Here is an 18,639-nt window from a genome sequence, read left to right as displayed (position 1 = left end):
ATGCACGAGACAAACTACAGCCATCAAAATGCTTTCCTTGCTCATCTCTAGAAGCTAAAACATACAATCCCAAATATTCTCCTTTTAAGTAGTACTATTGATCGGGAGAAAACCTTATCTACTGGTTGCATTACTGTTAAGGATATGTCCTTATAATTTCTGAGGCTTGGAGATTCCATGGGGAAATGAGGGAAAAAGCGTTTGTACCTCAGCTGTTATACATTCTGTTAAAATTCATTTCAAACACTTTTCATTGCACTTATGAATTAAGGTAGAAAAAGAACAGTTCATTCCAGGATAAAAGTCACATTACTTGCTGGAATTCAGTAGAATTTCCTCTAAGCATGAGATGAAACAGCACGTCTCAGAAGGTGGGGAAAGATAACATTAGGTCTTTTTGATTCTGTGCTGGCTATGGTGACCTTATGGGTACAAACCAGCTTACTAAATTAGTTTTACACTTCATTCTAAAGTCAGGATTCTGTAGTGTTAGAAATATTATCTACCTGGGTTAATCTGGAAGCAAAAGGATATGCTTGAGAAATGAACAAAACCCAGTTATCTCTATATGAAAAATAAGAGTTTTTTTCCTCCACAGCACAGTAGCAGAGATGGATTGGCTGACTCAGAGATCAGGCGCTAAGCAACAAGCACTTCTTTCCAGTAAAACAGAAACACCTAATAAAACGGGTTCTGTTCAGGAGCCGCACTGCTGCAAAGAGCCATTTTCCTCCCAGGTGCAAGCGCACGATCTCCCACGCCACGTGTCAGCAGTGGGCTCGAGAGGCCGCTGCTGCGTGAGCGGGGCGGAGGAACGGGGCTGAGGCTCCTTCCCAGTCAAAACCACTAATTTAAAAAAAAATATCACTTGTTCAGAAACAATCGTGTTGCTTGTCAAAAGCATTTTGATTAAACGGGACTCTGAAACAGGCATCTGCGCTCCCTTAATTCAGACCACATTTTCACCGCTCGGTACAGGTTTTTTAGAATGCCAGATTTCACGACGCGTGCCAGCCAGCGTCCCCGGTTCCCTGCTTTCATGGTGCTGCTACCTCCCTTTTCCTTGTGCAGAAAGGAGTGCGGAGAGGAGCCAGCTGTGAAGCCAGGACCTCGATCCAAGCTCTCATAGATGCGAGGGTCCCCACCACGCTGCCGCGATCGCTTGTGCAATACCTGACATACACTTCTCTGCTACAATATGAATATGCTGTGCTTAATCTCTTCTTCACCGAAAGGGAATAACCCAGGGACTAAATCACTTATTCTACATTAAAAAAAACATATCTCAACTGTATTGTGATTGTACCAGCTACAGGTAATGTGGCTTACTGGTGTACAAACAACGTTAATACCCACAAAGGCAAAAGTCCTCTATCAGGTAATAGAAGCAGGATACAACCAGGAATGATTAATTGAAATAGATAACAGAGAAAATACAGAATGTGGATGTGAAAGGAAATTAGGAAATGTTCTGAGCTAGGAGATTTATTAGTCTATAGATCTACATCTCTTGACAATGTAAAATTACACTTTCAGAGCATTATATCATATGCAGTAAGGAAGAAATCTAGACTGGCAGAGCTGGACTAGATGACCTTTACAGCAACTCTCTCATTTTTAGAGAATTCCCCAGCTTTGTCATGGAAAGAAATTATAACAGGCCATTTTTTCCCTCATTTTCAGATGCAAAAGAAGGTAACAGAGAAAGATTAAAATAAAATTTTTCCACAAAAAACTCCAATTGTGCTTCATGATGGCCCATAAACCAATCTTACCTCACCGCTAGAGCATTTTGCTTTGCTGTAAGAGTTAATTCTGGATTTTAATAAAAATGTCAGAGTATATAGAAATAGATGTAAAATCTCCCACGTTCAATACCTTCAAATTTAATTTTGGCAACCGCTTCCCCAATAAGAGAAAATTCATGGTATTAACCGCTTCTTTCAAAGAGAAGCAATGCAGATGTGAAAATATTCTCTCATCTGTGACAGGAATAATATTCCTCATGAACAATGCAGATATTATTCCATATAATTAAAAGAACTTAGCACTCCCTCCTGAGGAGATGAAATAGTAATATTTCACAAAACGTATGCTTAACCAGAACTCAAGTATAAAAGCTGCACGTGCACATCCAACTCTCTCCAGTCTTGAGTTCAAAGGACTGAGAGCCTAGAACTGGCAAAAGGAATGTGAGATTACCGAGGCACTTTCACAAGACGATTTTAGCTAAACAGCAACGAAACAGCAAAACCCATGCCTTAAATCCGAGCAAGTTGCTATCCTCCCAGCTACTGCTGAAATCTCTGTTTTATCGCTCACCTCTAACGTTTTTGCCTCGAGGAGAGCCAAGCAGCGGAGCAGGTTGGCCAGGAGTCCGTGCAGTCTCCATCTCGGGAGGTTTTCAACACCCGACTGGGCAAAGCCCCGCGAAGCCCTGCCTGACCTCGGAGCTGGCCCCGCTTTCAGCCGAAGACCGGAGCAGAGACCTCCGGAGCTCCCTCCCAGCCTGAACTCCCCTATTATCCTACGCACTTCATGCCGGTTTCGGAGGCATTTGGATTTTTTTCTGTAGCAAACTCATTAGGAGCGCTGCCTTTCTCTTACTGGCAGGCTAAGTATAATTTTGTTCTCTTTCCTCCCTTCCTCTCCTCTGTCCAACATTTTTCTTGGAATTATGACAACTGGCCATCCATTCACCCAGTTTACCTCCTCTTACTGGTCTCATCATTAGCAACAGCAGTTCATACCATGTTTGACTGTGGAGTTTAATACATACCTGAATAGGATTAACTGAGGGTGATTAACTGCAATAGCAGAGGACTAAAGCCAGGAGGCCCCTCTACTCCTCTGGGTTGATTGTGCTAGTCTAAAAATAAAGCAATGCCATCTTGCATTAGCAAGGAATTTTTCTCTCAGAAACGTAGAAGATTTATCTCGGACCAGATTTTTACCAAACGCAGATGGAATATCTAGATTTACTTTTTAGCACAACAACCTTATGGCTATCCCAATCACTTCCAACTGTCACAAGTACCTTCTGGAGTAACGCGTGTTTTGCTTCTTGGTTAACGGTTTCACCATTTTGTTTATGTGCCACACAGTTCACTTATGTCCCAGATGAAGTTCCTACACTGATTTTAACAACATAACTACTATTTTTATTACTTGTTTTGTGCTTGTTACATTTATAAAGTGCTGCATTCCAAGGAAGGAATACATACAGTATCATTTAGCTGGTTTCTTTTTGGAGTGAAGAAGCTGGCCAAGAGCTGGAACCACTACTCCAGCCCAAGAACATGAGAGATGCTGCTCTTCTGTCTGAATCAAATACGTAAAACCACGAGCCTCCAACTGAAAGAAACCCAACATGTGCCAACGTGTAGGCGTTCAAAGCTGCCCACGGCCGATGGGACGATTGTGGCTGCGGGACATGACAGTGTTTCAGACTCAGGAAGGCACTAGATAAGAAGTGTCCGTTATGTTTCGTCCTCTTACCCGTCTTCCCCTTACTGAATTTGTTAATTGTTGCTCTGAGAGACAATTGGAAAGAACAAAAGGCATCCTGTACCTGAACTACACTAGCGGCAGCTGACAAGAGAAATGCTTACAGGCTAGGGGCTCATGATGCCTTCACAGCAAAATTGGGTATTCTACTCTGCATCACACGATATGAAACATTTTACCAGCACTTTTGCCTCTGAACAGACTTTGAGTCTTTTAAAGAACTCCAAATCAGATTTTTCTATAACTTTGTAAGCCTATTCAGCTCTGTTTCTATTGCAGAATGGTGAGCTCCTTCCGCTTCCACACGTGGACCTACATATCGTCACAGCCTTATTTCCTTGCTACATGCTCGTTGATGGGAAAATGAACAAGGAGTTGAAATCACAAAACAGGCCAAAGTGCTCTCCTACATCCCCGCAAGGCTACAAAAACTAAGGTGAGATATGACCAATGCAACCTACAGAAGACAGGAATGTAAATGTCATAAATGCTCCAGTCACCTCCAGAGAGGGATATCCAAGTGTTTAGCCTTTACCAGAGCCAAGCTGTGCCGGACCTTCATAAACATGCAAGTACTCGAGAAGAAACTAGGGCGTCACAGCAGTTCAACTATTGGATTTGTCCTGCTGAGGCGCCCGGGAGCCTACTTGGAGTCCAGTCTGGGAGAGCTAGTTCTGGAAAGGCTAGACATCGTGAAAATTACAATTTCTTCACTTGTGAAATTTCAACACTGTATATGCTACTGTCAGTTGAGGTTTGTGTTCTCCTACCTTTACAGTGGAAGCTAGTGCATGCACAATTATATTTAGACTGTAAAGGGCTGATTTGCAACAAAGCAGCAGAGAAATGAGCTTTTTAATCCTTTCTTACTGTGGTAATAGATAGACTAAAATTTTTCACAATTATGAAATATTTAAAAAACTCTTCATGATGTTCATTTAATTTCTGGACAATTATTTGAAATCCAGTGCCGTTTCATAGCTGGGAATATAAAAATGCCAATACTTTTTAACTTCAACACAAGTATAATTTTTTAAATCAAGTATTTCTTACAAGTACATTTTCCAGAAGGAGTTTAAAATTTCCTTTGCTGATGATTGATGCCTGTAAGTCTGTAATCATTCTGCAAGCTTCAGTATTATTTTAATACAAATATTTAAATGGAGATGAAAGACCACAGAGAAGAAGCAATACTAATTCAAAGTTTAACAAAATTTATGGAAATACTTATGGAAAATATTTTTCATTATGCACTTAGGTTAAACTGGGCTTTGATGTCAGCTGCTAGACTTTTATTCTATAGTAATTATAAGTCTAACTATAGACAATTGTGAAAACAGGGAGGAGAAAAAGGAAAAGGGAGCCTTGATATTTAAATACTGCCATAGTTGGACTTCAACCATTTTGAAGAAGAAAATGTGCCAACTCCATCTGTTGTAATGGTACAATGACATTCTAGATTTCAGACACCTACTTAAAATCTGTGCAACTGATTTTCAGTTTTTTCTCTACAAACCTATTTTTGTTTAGTTACAAATATCCACAACAAAAATTCACCAAACAGAAATTCTTTAAATACTGTGATGCTTACAATTATAATAAGCCACTAGTTTTTCAGTGGGGTGGTTTTGGTCCTTTTTATGGTACATAGTTTTCCAGTATATAGTGCTTATTAGATGCCATTTCTATTCAGAAGAGTTTTGCAAGAAAATGATGGGTAGCTTGTGCACAAGTTTATTAGGAAACTAACATGCATATGTTTGGCACTTTCTTAAAAGCTACTTACTGATACTACAATTAAAAGATTTCATAAATAAATGTGTATTTGATTGAAAAATTTTCATTAAAAAATGTAGGTACTTTATGTTCAAGTACCTTCTCTTTTTTCCTTCCTTTCTGCCTTTCTACAGAGAGGAATAGGAGGAGTAAGAGAAAATCAACCGCTTAAGTAGAGTTAGACTTTGAGGTTTTCAAAATCACAAGCTTTTGGTAAATTCTTCTCTGTATTGACAACACCTAAATATACACATTTTGAATTGAAGTTTTTCAAAAAGCATTTTCCTGTATTTTTCTCTGGAGGGGTGGGTGGGAGGCAAGAAGCATCTGGAAATATGCATCATTTAAGTAGAAAAGTTATTTTTCTTAGAAGTTACTGTCTCCTTTCCAATTTATCTTAATCAGCTAAAACCTGATTTTTGCAATAAGTCTGTAAGTAAATCTTCTTCACTTACAGTATGTTCAACAAGATCACTGTTGCAACCAGCTGAACTTTGCATGCCCAGACTGGTGCAGAGCCACCAGCTCTGCTGAGCAAACCCACTGAGCTGAACTGGTACGGCAACCTCACAAGGACTGGCAGAGAGAGACAACTGAAATGGTACCCTTGGACGAATCCCTCATCGTTGTCGCCTCGGTGTCCTCACTGGCAGAGTAGAAAGGAGAGTGCTTGGCTTTCTGTAAGTACTCATCGCAGCAAGTATTGAAATTAATTATGGGAGTTAAGAGTCACTGAGCTGCGGTCCAACCACATGAATAGTTTACACGTTGCTAAAGAGGAAAAAAAGAAGTTTGCCAAAGGTGTGCCAACTTCAATGAATTTGCAGCAAAACCCCTCCAACTGATGGCTTTTGTTTTATTCCTCCCTTATTTACAGTAAAACTGGAACATTAAAGATAGTGCACGTGTGTGTACATATCTACGCACGTAGATCCAGCAAAATCCCTATGGAACAAATCCTTCGTTTCTTTCCTGCATCTGTTCCTGAGCCACCTGTTCCAGATGTATGAACTTTAAACACATCATCTTGCTACTAAACTTACTTTATTTTCAAATACAATTAAAATGACCAAGAAAACTACTGTAATTAATTAAACAATTTTAAATAGGCTGGTTATCAGCAAAGTGAGAAGCTGTTACTTTTTTGTCACTTTTCCTATGACAAGCAGGTCATTAGGTATGGCTAAACACACGTGAACAAGTGAGCATACACTGGAAAAGGCAAAGGGACAGGAGGCAGGAAGGGAGAAGGAGCAAGGTCAGCAGTGTGAGTGGATTGGTGTAGGTTTGGAAACAGTTTGTAAGCAAGGTTACTTTCTCTTGTACAACTCCCTACTATATACAATAGGCTGCAACCTTTTCTTCCCATAGCAATGCTGTTTCTAGACTAAGGGAAAGTTGTATTGATCCAGACAGGAGCAGATTATTATTAACCTGATGCGGAACTTCTCTTGACTCATGACACTATCTCCCTCCTAAATAACCATATTATTTTCCCGCAACAAAAACAAAGCAGAACATACCAAGGAAATTCCTACACGGAATAACATAATGAACTTAAAAAACTATAATCATGTGTCAGAGCTTTCATCTCTTGTGCCCCAAAGGTTCAAGACAATTTTAACTGCACCATTTTATATCTACAGTAATAGATCACATTGAACACCTGCTTGCACACTAGATTAGCAACAGCTCGAACAGTTTGCCTTGGCTTAATGAAAATATTAACACTCTGTGTTGGTATTTCTTTTGCAATACTGAGGAAGAAAAATAGAATGCAGAAACAACAACTTGGCTAGAAGTCAACGTACGCTGGAAACGCTTCCTGGAATTGTAAACAAAACAAAGCAAAATGGTGAAGAGACTTTGGATGACAGGATTAAACAAATACTGTAAGTGGATACAAGAGACGATTACTTCACAGACATAACACAAATTAGTTTTTCTTTTGCTATTGTATCAGCTAGCACATCAGTTATGTTCAGTAGACACAAGTAAACACTCTTCACTTTTCAAGGCCATAACTGAAATGCTCCCTTGACCATACAGTTTTTGATTCCAATGGCAGGTCAATGATATAAACAAAACTGTTAAAACCAGTGATTTTATGCAAATTTAGTGTACTGATGATCAGGAAAATGCTAGACTGCCACATTCTTGTGATCACTTCAGAATAAAACAATTTGAATCTGCTGGCATTTTAAAAATAACTTTTAGCAAATAAACAACAACCACGCACTTCTGAATTACCGTGGTAATTTTTTAACGCCATCCACTTTGTTTACAGGACAAAAACATACCATTTCTCTTGTGGTAATTTAACTCAGAGTAGTTTTTTTGATCAAAGATTGTTCTTTTCTATAGAGCCATGTATAAAAGCAGTAGAAGCAAGGAACTGACATCAGCATAATTGTAAAAGCTGTTTTCTGCAGAAAACCTTCACAGTAAAAAGGTAATCAACCTGCACACGTCAACGGCTGCAAAATTCAGAAGGAAAGAGGCCTGGGATTGTAACACTAACTAGTGCGATGAATTCTTAGTCCAAAATTATTTAACATTTGTATCAATGGACTTAAAAAAGAATGCAAACATCACTGAATACAGGTAACAGAATCAAAGACCAGTGAATAACACGGGACCTGAATGCTGAGTGAGCAGTGTGGTTTCTATTCCAGGGAATTCAGAAAAAAAGGGAAAAGAAAATAGACAAAACAAACAAACAAAAAAGAAACTAAATGTGTGGGGTTTTTTTATTTCACAGAATATGCATTTTAAAAACGTAATTAGAGAACAAAGGTTTTGGTAGTTTCATTCCACAGCAGACCCCGGATTCCTGGAGCTTCAATACTCCATGTTATGGACTTGGGAATCACGGGGGCCCAATTCAAGGGCCTAGAGCCCCTACTCTCTGGTATTTCATACTTAGGGTTGCTTCAGAGACATAGATTATTCAGCAAGCATACCCAAGAAGTCATATGTTTCAACATGGCCAATCATATGCAGTGTTACATATTTAAGAACAAAGAATGTAAGATATAAATTATTAGATTGGGAATACCAGTCTTGCAAATCAGTGATTTGAAAAAGTGACATTACAGAAAAAATAAAACCAAACCCAAGTAATAAACATGCTCCCACTCCAAGTCTATGGTTAAAATGGGTAAACAGTCCTTTAAATATTTAAATAGAGAGGTAGTAAACAGGAATAGAAAGGTTATATTACCTTTCTACCCAACTCCTGGAAATTTATGTCCTGTTCTGGTATATATACTTTAGGAAGGATGCTTAGGATATTTTAGGATTAACTGAGGAGTTGAAAGAATTATGAGAATGATGAAAAGATATGAAAACACACTCTCCGATGACAAACCCAGGATGCTCATTCTATTTCTTTTAAGCAAAAGAAGGCTACAAAATGATTTGATTATAACCTGAAATTCCTATATTGGGAGATAAAATTGGGTAACAAAAGACCTTTAAACCTAGAGGATATAGGTACATTTATAATTAAGTGGGACATAGAAGCCAGGTAAACACAGGCTAACAGGTGAAAACTTTTAACAACAAGAGCAACCAGGGATTGGAACAACTTCACAAGCCTGGTGGAGTATTCACTAGTACCGGGACCCAAGACAAACTACTGGGGCACTACAGGTACAAGGTCAACCACAGCCACCGGGTAGGAGCTGCACTTCACTCCAGGAAAATCCACTGCCTTGTGGCACGTAGTGCAGAGAGTCACAGTATTCGCTCTTCATCTGATATTCTAGTACGATGAAAAAATTGACTTCTTAAAAAAAACCCAAACAAAACCCCAAATCAAAATCCCCAGTCTCTTTCACTACTATTAGTGCAGTTTTTGGAATTACCATTGTTTCTCTGCACTGAACTCATGCTCATCCAGAGGCTCCCACTTATAGATAATCCAAAATCTTTGTGAAAATGAGGTAGCTGATGCTTGTAAAAAAGTATTTTCTAACAAGACAGCAACTTTTTAGTGATCTTGAAGATGCAATTTGAGCACGAAGTATGTTTTCATTGTCCTATTTGTTATCTATAGTTTAATAAAATGGTACTGCAGTCAGACCTGAGTTCCTTGTGTTTTATCTGTATTCCCCTGTTCTTTATTTGCTCACTGCAGTTTATTTAAGATTGTAAGAAAAGTTCTGTCCAATTTATTACAAAACCTCTGGCTCTGCTACGTGGCAAAGACATATAGCCCCATCTGCAAACTAGATTAGGGTTTCAAAGGCCAGTATCCTTGGGTGCCATCACCACAAAAAGGGAACTGTGTGGTACTGCACGGTGGCTTCCAGCGATAGCACCAGCAATATTCAGCTGTAGAGGGCTGTAAATGCTTTGTGAAGGGTTCCTTCCCATTTCTCCGGGGACAAATCAATGGCCCAAGCTTCCCTTTTCTGTTTATTTCATGCATTTTCCTTCAAAGCCAGTTAGCAGATACTGATTTGTATTCTGAAAAATGAATAACCTTTATTTATTTTTATAAATAAATAAGCTCCCACTAAACTTCCAAAAATATGCTGAAGATTTAATGGCAGGATAGAGACAGACATCCTTTAATGGTAATGATGCACTAAAAGCATTAGGAGACACTGGTGGAACTTGTGGTGTTAATGCTTCAGGTGTTTTGTGGACGGGTATCCAAACTACGTGAAAAATGCTGGTTGTCAAGTCTAAGTTTGCTGTTGCTCATTAACTTCCACACCAGAATTTTGAAGAATCTTCCAGTTCCTATGTACATCAGTTATTTTTGTACACAATCTGGAAACTAGACAGAATGGGTAATAGAGGAAAAATAGAGGAAACCAAGGAAAACCAGAGATGGCTCCTTAAAAAAAAAAAAGTTTTTCTCACTGCACAGTGTCAGGAATTTAATGTATACTGACAAAGAAATGTTATTGAGAGATGAGTATGCTCTCAGTACATGGAAAGTGTTGCAAATTTACCACACTGTTCTTTACAGAGTGGAAAGTCCTCCATTACACAAACAACTTTTCTATTTTGTTCTGTAAATATTTGATTTCAAAGGCTCTTGCACTGATTAGATTCCTTCTAGGAAAGATATTACAAAGAGGACAGTTTGGGGACACTTGAGATCTCCTTGGCTTCATGTATTAGGGAAACACTATATATCAGTCTGCCTTTGCAAATGGAAATCTCCCCACTTACAAAAACAGCATAAAACTAAAGTTGGAAATAATAATGCAAGAGAAAATGTTTATCATTATGCCTCAATTACTACAAATGAAAAAGAAATGGAATAGCAGTTCTTGAATCTAGGGACCTGATTTAATTAAAGTGCCCCACAAGTGCGTGCTTTTAATACTAAATGACATCATCTCTGAAATCTGTCAGACTCACCTATACGCTGCAGCACACTAAGGAGTTTCAGAAGCCAGTGGACCAAGCAGTTAGATGGTGTAAAAGGATGTAAAGGCTCCATTAGTTTCAATTAATCCACACCATTTGTAATGCAATAATCCATAGTGATGTTTTACAACAGGACACCAAGTTACTTGTCTCTTAAAGGTTCAGTGAAGCTCCACCTGCCAGTTTTTCACAGCAGACTTCCTGACAGGCCCACACTGCCATCTCCCTTAGACACTGACAATCTAAATCACATATTCTTTGTTAGTATATGAAGAGAATTTCAATTATTTCTATTGTTTTGCTGTACAGTTACTGTATGTATATTCCTCTACAATTACATCTTTTACTGAGATCTAAAACATAAATACTTTTATGGGGTGAATGTGATAGTGTATCTAAAATATGTTGTGATCTTCTAACTCCATTTGCTAGACACATTTAAAAACTCGCAAGTTACTGCAATTTTCCTTTTACATCCTCTTCAGCAGAATCCCCTCCTTCACCTTTACTTGAGTTATTGAGGGCTGTATGTTAAAAACAGTTACACGCATTAGGGCTCCCCTTACCTCAAAGGAAAACCGAACACCTCTCTCAAGTTTTCCTGCCATTATCAGGCCTTTCAAGCACCTGTAGTAAAGGGGTTGTCTGATAAGACTTGGCACACTGCAGTGACATAGATGCTGGAAAGAAGCTGCTGTTTCTTCCCTTTCCATCAGTAGCAAGTAAGCCAAGGCAGAGATACCACACTCCATTTCAAACATGGACATCTTCTAGTTAAAGGAGGTCAAACACTGGTGTCCATCCCACATTTGTAACAGCAAAATAAAGAATTCTAAAATATTCCTTTGAGATCTAGTTACTGGCCGGAGAATAGGAATCAGTGTAACAGCAGCAGTCCAAAAAAGGTTTCGACACCACTATAAAAACAAGACAGTCTCTCATCACAAGCACGGAGCGACAACTTTTGTTATTTTTACTCACATGGTACAAAGCAGTTTCTGGTCCAGGTGTGCCCATGACTTCTTGTCTCAATGAGTCCATTTGTAAACTAGGCAACAGCGAGTAATGACTTGGACTACTACTCTTGTCTCCCTTCTTTTTGGACTTTTTCCCAGTGTCCTTTTTGCTATTCCTTTGAAACATGTAGTCTTCTTGACCTATTTTCTCATTGCTCATATAGCGAAGCAATGAATTTTCTGTTGAAAGAAAAGTAATGCAAAACATCATTGTGAATTGTTGTATGTATGTTAATCCTGCTTCCAAAATATATAATATTCTTGCTAAGATCTACTGTCAATTTTAACTCTTCAGGAATATTTCACTAACAAAACCCATTTGCTTCTTTGGTCTGGGTATAATAAGAAAGCAATCTTTTGGTAGGGAAAATTCATGATTCTTGCAGTTTAAAAGGAACAGAATATAAAAGAGTAATCACATCAGTAAATTTTGTCTTGGAGTTTTCAAACAATGAGCAATGATACACTTATGATCATACCTGTAATCTTTTTTTTAAACAAGATCCTAATGAATACAAATAACTGTGATGCCATACATTTAAAAGTAATTTGCTTTGAACATTCATTTGAGATCATTCACCGTATCATCCATACTTTCCCCAAACAGCCTTGCAGCATCTACCAGCTTGTAGCTGAGGGACATCCTGAGCCAGAAGCAATGTTTGCGAATTTAGGAAACCTCAGCAGATTTGTCTTTCACGAACTTGTCTGGTCTTTCCTTGTATTAATGTGAACTTTTAGTATCCACCACCTCCTGGCTGTGGCAAGAGGTTCGTTAGCTTGAACCCAAAATGCACGAGGAGCCAGCTCGTTTTCTTTTTAACCAGCACTTGACGGAGACATTTCATGTCTCTTGGGTCTTGTTTCAGAAAAAACAATGACAAACCTATTTCCTGACTTCGTTCCACACAAGATTTTATAAACCTTTGCTACGTCCTGCCTAAATTCTCCCAAACTGATGATGGCCAGCCTACTGAATTGACCCCGGTTTGGAAGCCACTCCGTACATCTGATCATTTTTGTTGTATCCTAAACCTTCTTCAATTCTACTCTGTTCTTAAGAGGTGAAGAGACCGGAACTGCACACACACCCAGCATGAGCAAGAACTTACACAGCAGCGTAAGAATGCTTCTTAACCTGTCTTGTATTCTTTTCTTAATTATTCCTAACAGTGTTTCCTTTTTTGATCCCTACAGAACATTTAGTTAACATTTTTATGGAAATATCTATCATTACTGTAACTGGCAATAATAGCCATCTCAGAGGTTATCATTTTGTATGTGAAGTTATGTATCTGAGCCTCACAAACCAGAATTTTGAGGAACTTATCCTTGATGATCTTGAGGTGAATCCCATGAATGTTTTCCATTCAAAAAGAACTCATGAAGACAGAGAAATATGATATATAATTCTTATTTAAGCATAACAATATTTATCAGTAATAACCACCCATTTGTCCTCTAATATTATAAAATTAAGGCCAGTTTCAAAATGGACTAGATAATACAGCTGAATAAATGAAATGCCAATATAAAGTTAAGCCAAACTGCAGGGCTTTGCAGTCATGATTTTCTTTTGCCTGGTTGAGCAACTTCCTCAATCCTAATAGAGGTTCTGCAAAAAATTAAGTATACGTCATGAAAGAACCCAAAACAGGTTCATAAAAATATATACCTAAGCAAGCAGCACAATGAGGTTGAAATGTATAGCTTAAAGCATGATAAAACCCATAATGCCATGTACAAGATGTGTGTTCAGATCACTTACCTCTCCTACTATCTCTTTTTATTTTATTGGGGTCTTCATAATCCCCCACCCAGTTATATTCTACTGGCATAGAAATAGGCCTTAGTTTCCCTGGAAACAGAGGAAAAAATTGAGATCATGCACTATAAGGCAGCATTAAACTAACATGCTTTAGAAGAAAGAACAATTTATGTGCTAAGCTGCTATTCTACAGGGTTGCTTATGAAAGAGGATCCAGCATCGCCTCTGAACAAGAGGTTAAGATAGGAGTTCTGTTTTCTTTAACAGACAAGAAGCAGCTAAGTATTTAATGGATTTTTTTAAGTTTAAAAAATAAATCCAGTGCCCTACAAAATCATCAGTGGACTGATGTTTGAGACTGACAAATGCATTCAAATTACTTTAGTTTTCACTGAACAATATCTATTTATTATTCTGGAAGCCCCTGGCACACACATGGAGAGAACTGTTTTAAAGCGCATGTGAATTGTTGGTGAGAGAAATGTGTCCACATCACTAAAGTACCTCCACAAATAGCATCTTTGCTGGTGGGCTTAAAAGATCCATCAGTGGCTGAGTGAGAAAGGAAGCAGAAAACCTCTACATGTAATTTCTTTTGTAGCATTTCATCCACAGAAAGCAAAGTACTTTACTATCAGTATATACTTTGATTTCAGACAGCAAGAAACAGAAAAGCTGAAGACTATTATATCCTTTAAAGTTTGATTTGGAAGCTGCTGAATTGATTTTAAAAAATGCTGTGAACTATGATTTCTGCTTAAGGATTCCACAAATATAGTTGGAAATTCAGTGAAAGTATGTTAGGCAACTCAGTGTGGTTACTTAAAGTGGTTTGAAAGTTTTAGCAAGTTAAACAGTATATTGAAACAAAACAGAGTAGGATAGCATATGGCACAGTATCTGGCAGAATGAAAACCAAATGTTTTCACAACAAGGTCAACCCTCGCTCTTTTTTGAATTGATCTACTGGCCACAAAACTGAAAAGTAGCAGAGCTTAAAGTAAAAACTTCAGAAGTCTTGTTAATTATTTTAGTAGAAAACCCCTACATAAAGGTGATCGGTCTTATTCTGCATTTTTGAGGTTAGATCCATGATACACTGCAAGAGAAAGACGCGTTTATGATGAAAACAAATATTCAAACATGTCGGTCTACCTACTGAAGTATGGTGTCCATGGGAAATACACCAATACCATGCAGGCAGCATAATGGTAAAAGGTTGTATTGTCTTTTAAAAAAATTGACAAAAAAAGGTGTATGTTCTGTAGAGACCACAGGATCAGGTCACAAATACATCATTGCTCAGGAAATACAACATACATATTTAACTTCTTATTTTTCATTTCTTTTACTATTGATAGACACATATATAAGACTGACTGAAGCTGATGAGATCTGGAGCACACAGTTAAGAAGTCATTTCCTGAGTGGGGATGTATTTGGCTCATATTTATTTGATCAGAAGTAACTTTCAACAGTTACTTTTTCTAGAAATACAACTTTCTCTTCTTTGTGAAGCTGAACTCACAGTATCTTACTGAAAGGACCTGCACACTTAAGAGATACAAAAGCTACATCATCATGTAAAGTCTGATTGTTATCAAAAGCTAGAGCCGTAACAATTTTCTGCAAAATCTCTAGCTGTTCAAAGTGCATGGTTTTTGTATCTGGCAGTAAAACCACAATGACCAAATTTGTTTCTTTCCTTAAACTCAAGTTTCATTTGCCTGCTACCTCTGCTAATCTCCTTCTTGTTAACCCCCATGGATTCCCTAAAACTGTTTTCCCTGGTGACTACACTTAGGAAAATTTCTTCCTTGGGATGTGAACAGAAGCTTTCTCAGGCCAATTAGCAAAAATTACACAGCAGCTGGAAGCCAGTAAGAGCATGAAAGAGAAATCGCGTTGTTAACATTGTCAAAAAATGTCAAAAGATTCCAATAAGGAAATTAAGGGCCCTGTTAACCTCTCACGAAGGAGGACTGAGAAATAATTAAAAAAAAAAAATAATTAACACCACCACATAATTAATGATGAGTACATGTTGAAAACAATTATTTCTCCAAGCCTTGGAACTCTGTTTGACCTTCTTTAGTGGGTCACCATAAGCCAGAAAAGTGTTATTGCAATTTTCCAGATTTCTGTGAAATCCTAAGGTCATGTCTAGCCACAAATCTTATGCTAACAAACGCCATGTGGGAAACTTTAGAATTTAATGCTGAAATGGTAATATTTTTAGAAAATACACTTAAATTAAATGGACTCAATGGTGTGAATTCATTAAGAAAGAAATGAGATCAAAAGTGAAAGGCTGTATAGCAAATGTGTTAAATAATCACTGATTTTCAGTGCAGTCTTTGATCCGTGTATTTATAACTCTTTCTGTAATAGAAAAAAAGGCTAAAAAAGCTATCCTGTAACAAAATAATGGATTCAGCAGTCCTTGAAGAAGAAATGTGTTCTTTTTCACTCTAGACCACCAGTATTAAAATTTAACATCTGGAACAGAGAGTAGTACGTCTCTGTTAATGGAACTGACTGCATCCACCAATTGTAATAGTTGAAAAACTGGAGTAATATAAAATTGATATATTCACTTTAAAAACTTAGCTGTTATTTTGTACACTATGGGCATGGTCAGAAAACACTTGAAAACACTTTAAAATCAAAAGAATACTGAGGATTTTGCAACAAGATTGTGTAGCTGTGTAGAAACGGTGCATTTTATGAAAATGCATACTTTAATGTTGTACAAGCACATTGCTCCACATCCTGAGGACACTTTACACAGCTCAAGCTCAATTTATGTCAAGGTTCCCAGGTGATTTTGGAGCTTGGCTGCATGATATACAAAATCTACACTTCCCCGTAAATTAAGTCTATCTTCTTCTCAAAGGGATATGATGTCAGGATTACTGTAACAACTCCAACATACAACTTGTGCTCAGTTTAAAAATGGAAATAACATAGCAAGTAGGGTGAAAAAATATTCAAGTGTGTGCTCAGTCAATACCATAGTAGTCAAAATACATTTTTTAAACATGAGGTTTCCTCTTCATTTTCTTCTATATCCTAACAAGTCTATGACTGCACAATTTTATACTTGGCAACAGAAAACTAATTCTCCCAGTCCAAAACTGAAACAAGTTACAATACTAGCAAAGGAAGAGTTCCAACAGATTCAAGGGAAAATAACCTGGAACATAAAGGTTTGAGGAGCAAAACTCTCACCAGAAATTGTTTCCGAGTTCTCATCCTTAGTAAGTCAAAATCCAAGATGTGGAAGTAGCATGAATACACATGTGTGTTTACATGCAAAATTCTTTCTTAGACAACATATAACCTCAAATAAAGAGGAACTGCTATATATAGGAAGTCATCACTTCCCACATAGGAAGTGACAGGATATAAATACAGTATTACAAAAAAAGCATACTACCATCAGTCATACTTCATTTCTGGGACTAAAGAAAAATTATAGAGTTTTAGAGAGCAGTGCAGCATGAAAGCAGTATGTCATCACTTGGTAAATCTGAACTGGTTTTGATCTTTAAAACTATTACACCTGGGTAAATTTTTCTAATGCTGAATTCCTAAACCTATGCAAGGCTTGCCCTTATACCAGGAGAACAATTCCATCCTGTATTTTTAGTAAAAATATATGGGCTTCTGCCAGTTTGGCTTTTTTTGGATAAAATCATACTGAAGCACAATCTGGAAAATTAAGCTGATAACAAAATTATAGAACTTATATTCAGAAAAATCGCCAATATAAAACTTGTCCTCCCTGTCATAGTAATTCATTTTTTCTTGCACAGAATAAGGTCTTAGGTTGAAACTGGAAGAAAGTAGTACAGAATTCTTAGCAAAATCAATGGCCGCTGAAAATATTTTCATGCTTAAAAACAAAAGCAGATGCACGAAAATCCTAAAATCAACAAATGGTGATTATCCTTATTAGATCAATGCCATACCATATGTTGGTGTGCTCTCTCTCCTTCCAGGACCACTTGTTCTTCCTTTCTCATATTCATAGCAGTATAAAACTGCATCTTCTTCAACCACATTAAAGCGCTTCCGATATTCCTGGTCAAGAAATGAGTTTGGAGATTCGGATCCTGTATGAACCGGCTTGCCGACTATATGTCTGCCAACATCATCACACGGGAGATTTCCCTTTTCATCCCTTAAGTAAACAAGAGAGGTTTTTAATAAATTGGGATAAGACATTGATTTTTTTTTTTTTACTGTGAGTATTTCAATAAACATGGGACTATGTCAGTATTTCATGCAAGCAGGAAGCAGATGCCATTGACCAACATCAGGATCACACATCATATATATGCATATCTGTGCATGTGTGTGCCAGTTATCTCACACATCTCTGCTTATTTAGTTCTTTTACAGACTGTATCCATCTTATTGGTTTCTCTTGAAAAGAATTATAGAAATAAAGCTGATGTGCAGCTACTCCTTTTTCTTGTTTTTTGGGATCTATCTAGCATTTTGTGATATAGAGCAGAGAAATAACGTTGACCTTACTTTTTTATACTTACATTTTTAAATACATCAGATAGTTTTAAGACATGGCTATATGGCAAGCATGGACAAAATCAATCTAGTTCCTTACAGATTAACCCCAGAGCAAGAAGAACCAGGGACTGATGATGTACGGACATTTGACACTTTCATCTTGCACGATCATTTCAGGCCTAGAAGTTGTATAGGTGCTTCCATGCAGTACCAAACGGGGTGTGCAGCACCTGATTATGGGCTGCTCTCCCAGGACAGCAACGCATTGCAAGGCACAAGCTTTGCAGTTTGTGTAAGGATCTCCAAGACGATTGCTTATTCCTTCCCCGCTCCCCCACCCAACTCTCTGAAAATGCAACCTACTCAAAGGCGTCAAACAAGACTGGGGTAGGAGCCCTCTCCTCGCGCTAGATGAAGCAGGGCTCAGTAAACCTGCTGGTAGGACCGTGCCTGGAGACGGCTGCAAAAGACCTAATCAGACAGTAATTTCTGGGCAGCAAAACGCATGGGAGGCAGCCAAGATTGAAGCTGGAGCCTGGTGCCCTCATTGGAGAGCTCCTGCCCCTCTGGAATGCCACGTGAGTTCCGAGTTGGCCAACGTGCTGACCCACGTTCCCTTGGCACCCTGAGGGTCCATCTGAGGAGAAG

General features: G+C 38.1%; 1 protein-coding gene across 8 annotated transcripts in view; it reads right to left on the bottom strand.

Annotated features, from left to right (window-relative positions):
- Positions 1 to 18,639, bottom strand: part of CNKSR2 (connector enhancer of kinase suppressor of Ras 2) — a 214,947-nt gene that overhangs the window by 68,876 nt on the left and 127,432 nt on the right. For 6 of the 8 annotated variants that reach the window (XM_075033423.1, XM_075033427.1, XM_075033425.1 and 3 more), the window contains 3 exons: positions 17,433 to 17,644; positions 13,459 to 13,548; positions 11,656 to 11,870 (listed from right to left, as the gene is read on the bottom strand). In XM_075033423.1, the coding sequence (XP_074889524.1) occupies positions 11,656 to 11,870; positions 13,459 to 13,548; positions 17,433 to 17,644 (517 nt within the window). The remainder of the gene's footprint in view (positions 1 to 11,655; positions 11,871 to 13,458; positions 13,549 to 17,432; positions 17,645 to 18,639) is intronic. The other 2 variants (XM_075033426.1, XM_075033429.1) reach the window with 1 other exon arrangement.

This window comes from Buteo buteo, chromosome 8 (genome assembly GCF_964188355.1).
Source record: "Buteo buteo chromosome 8, bButBut1.hap1.1, whole genome shotgun sequence".
NCBI classification, from domain to species: Eukaryota; Metazoa; Chordata; class Aves; order Accipitriformes; family Accipitridae; genus Buteo; species Buteo buteo.
This window is presented reverse-complemented; position numbering and strand designations above follow the sequence as displayed.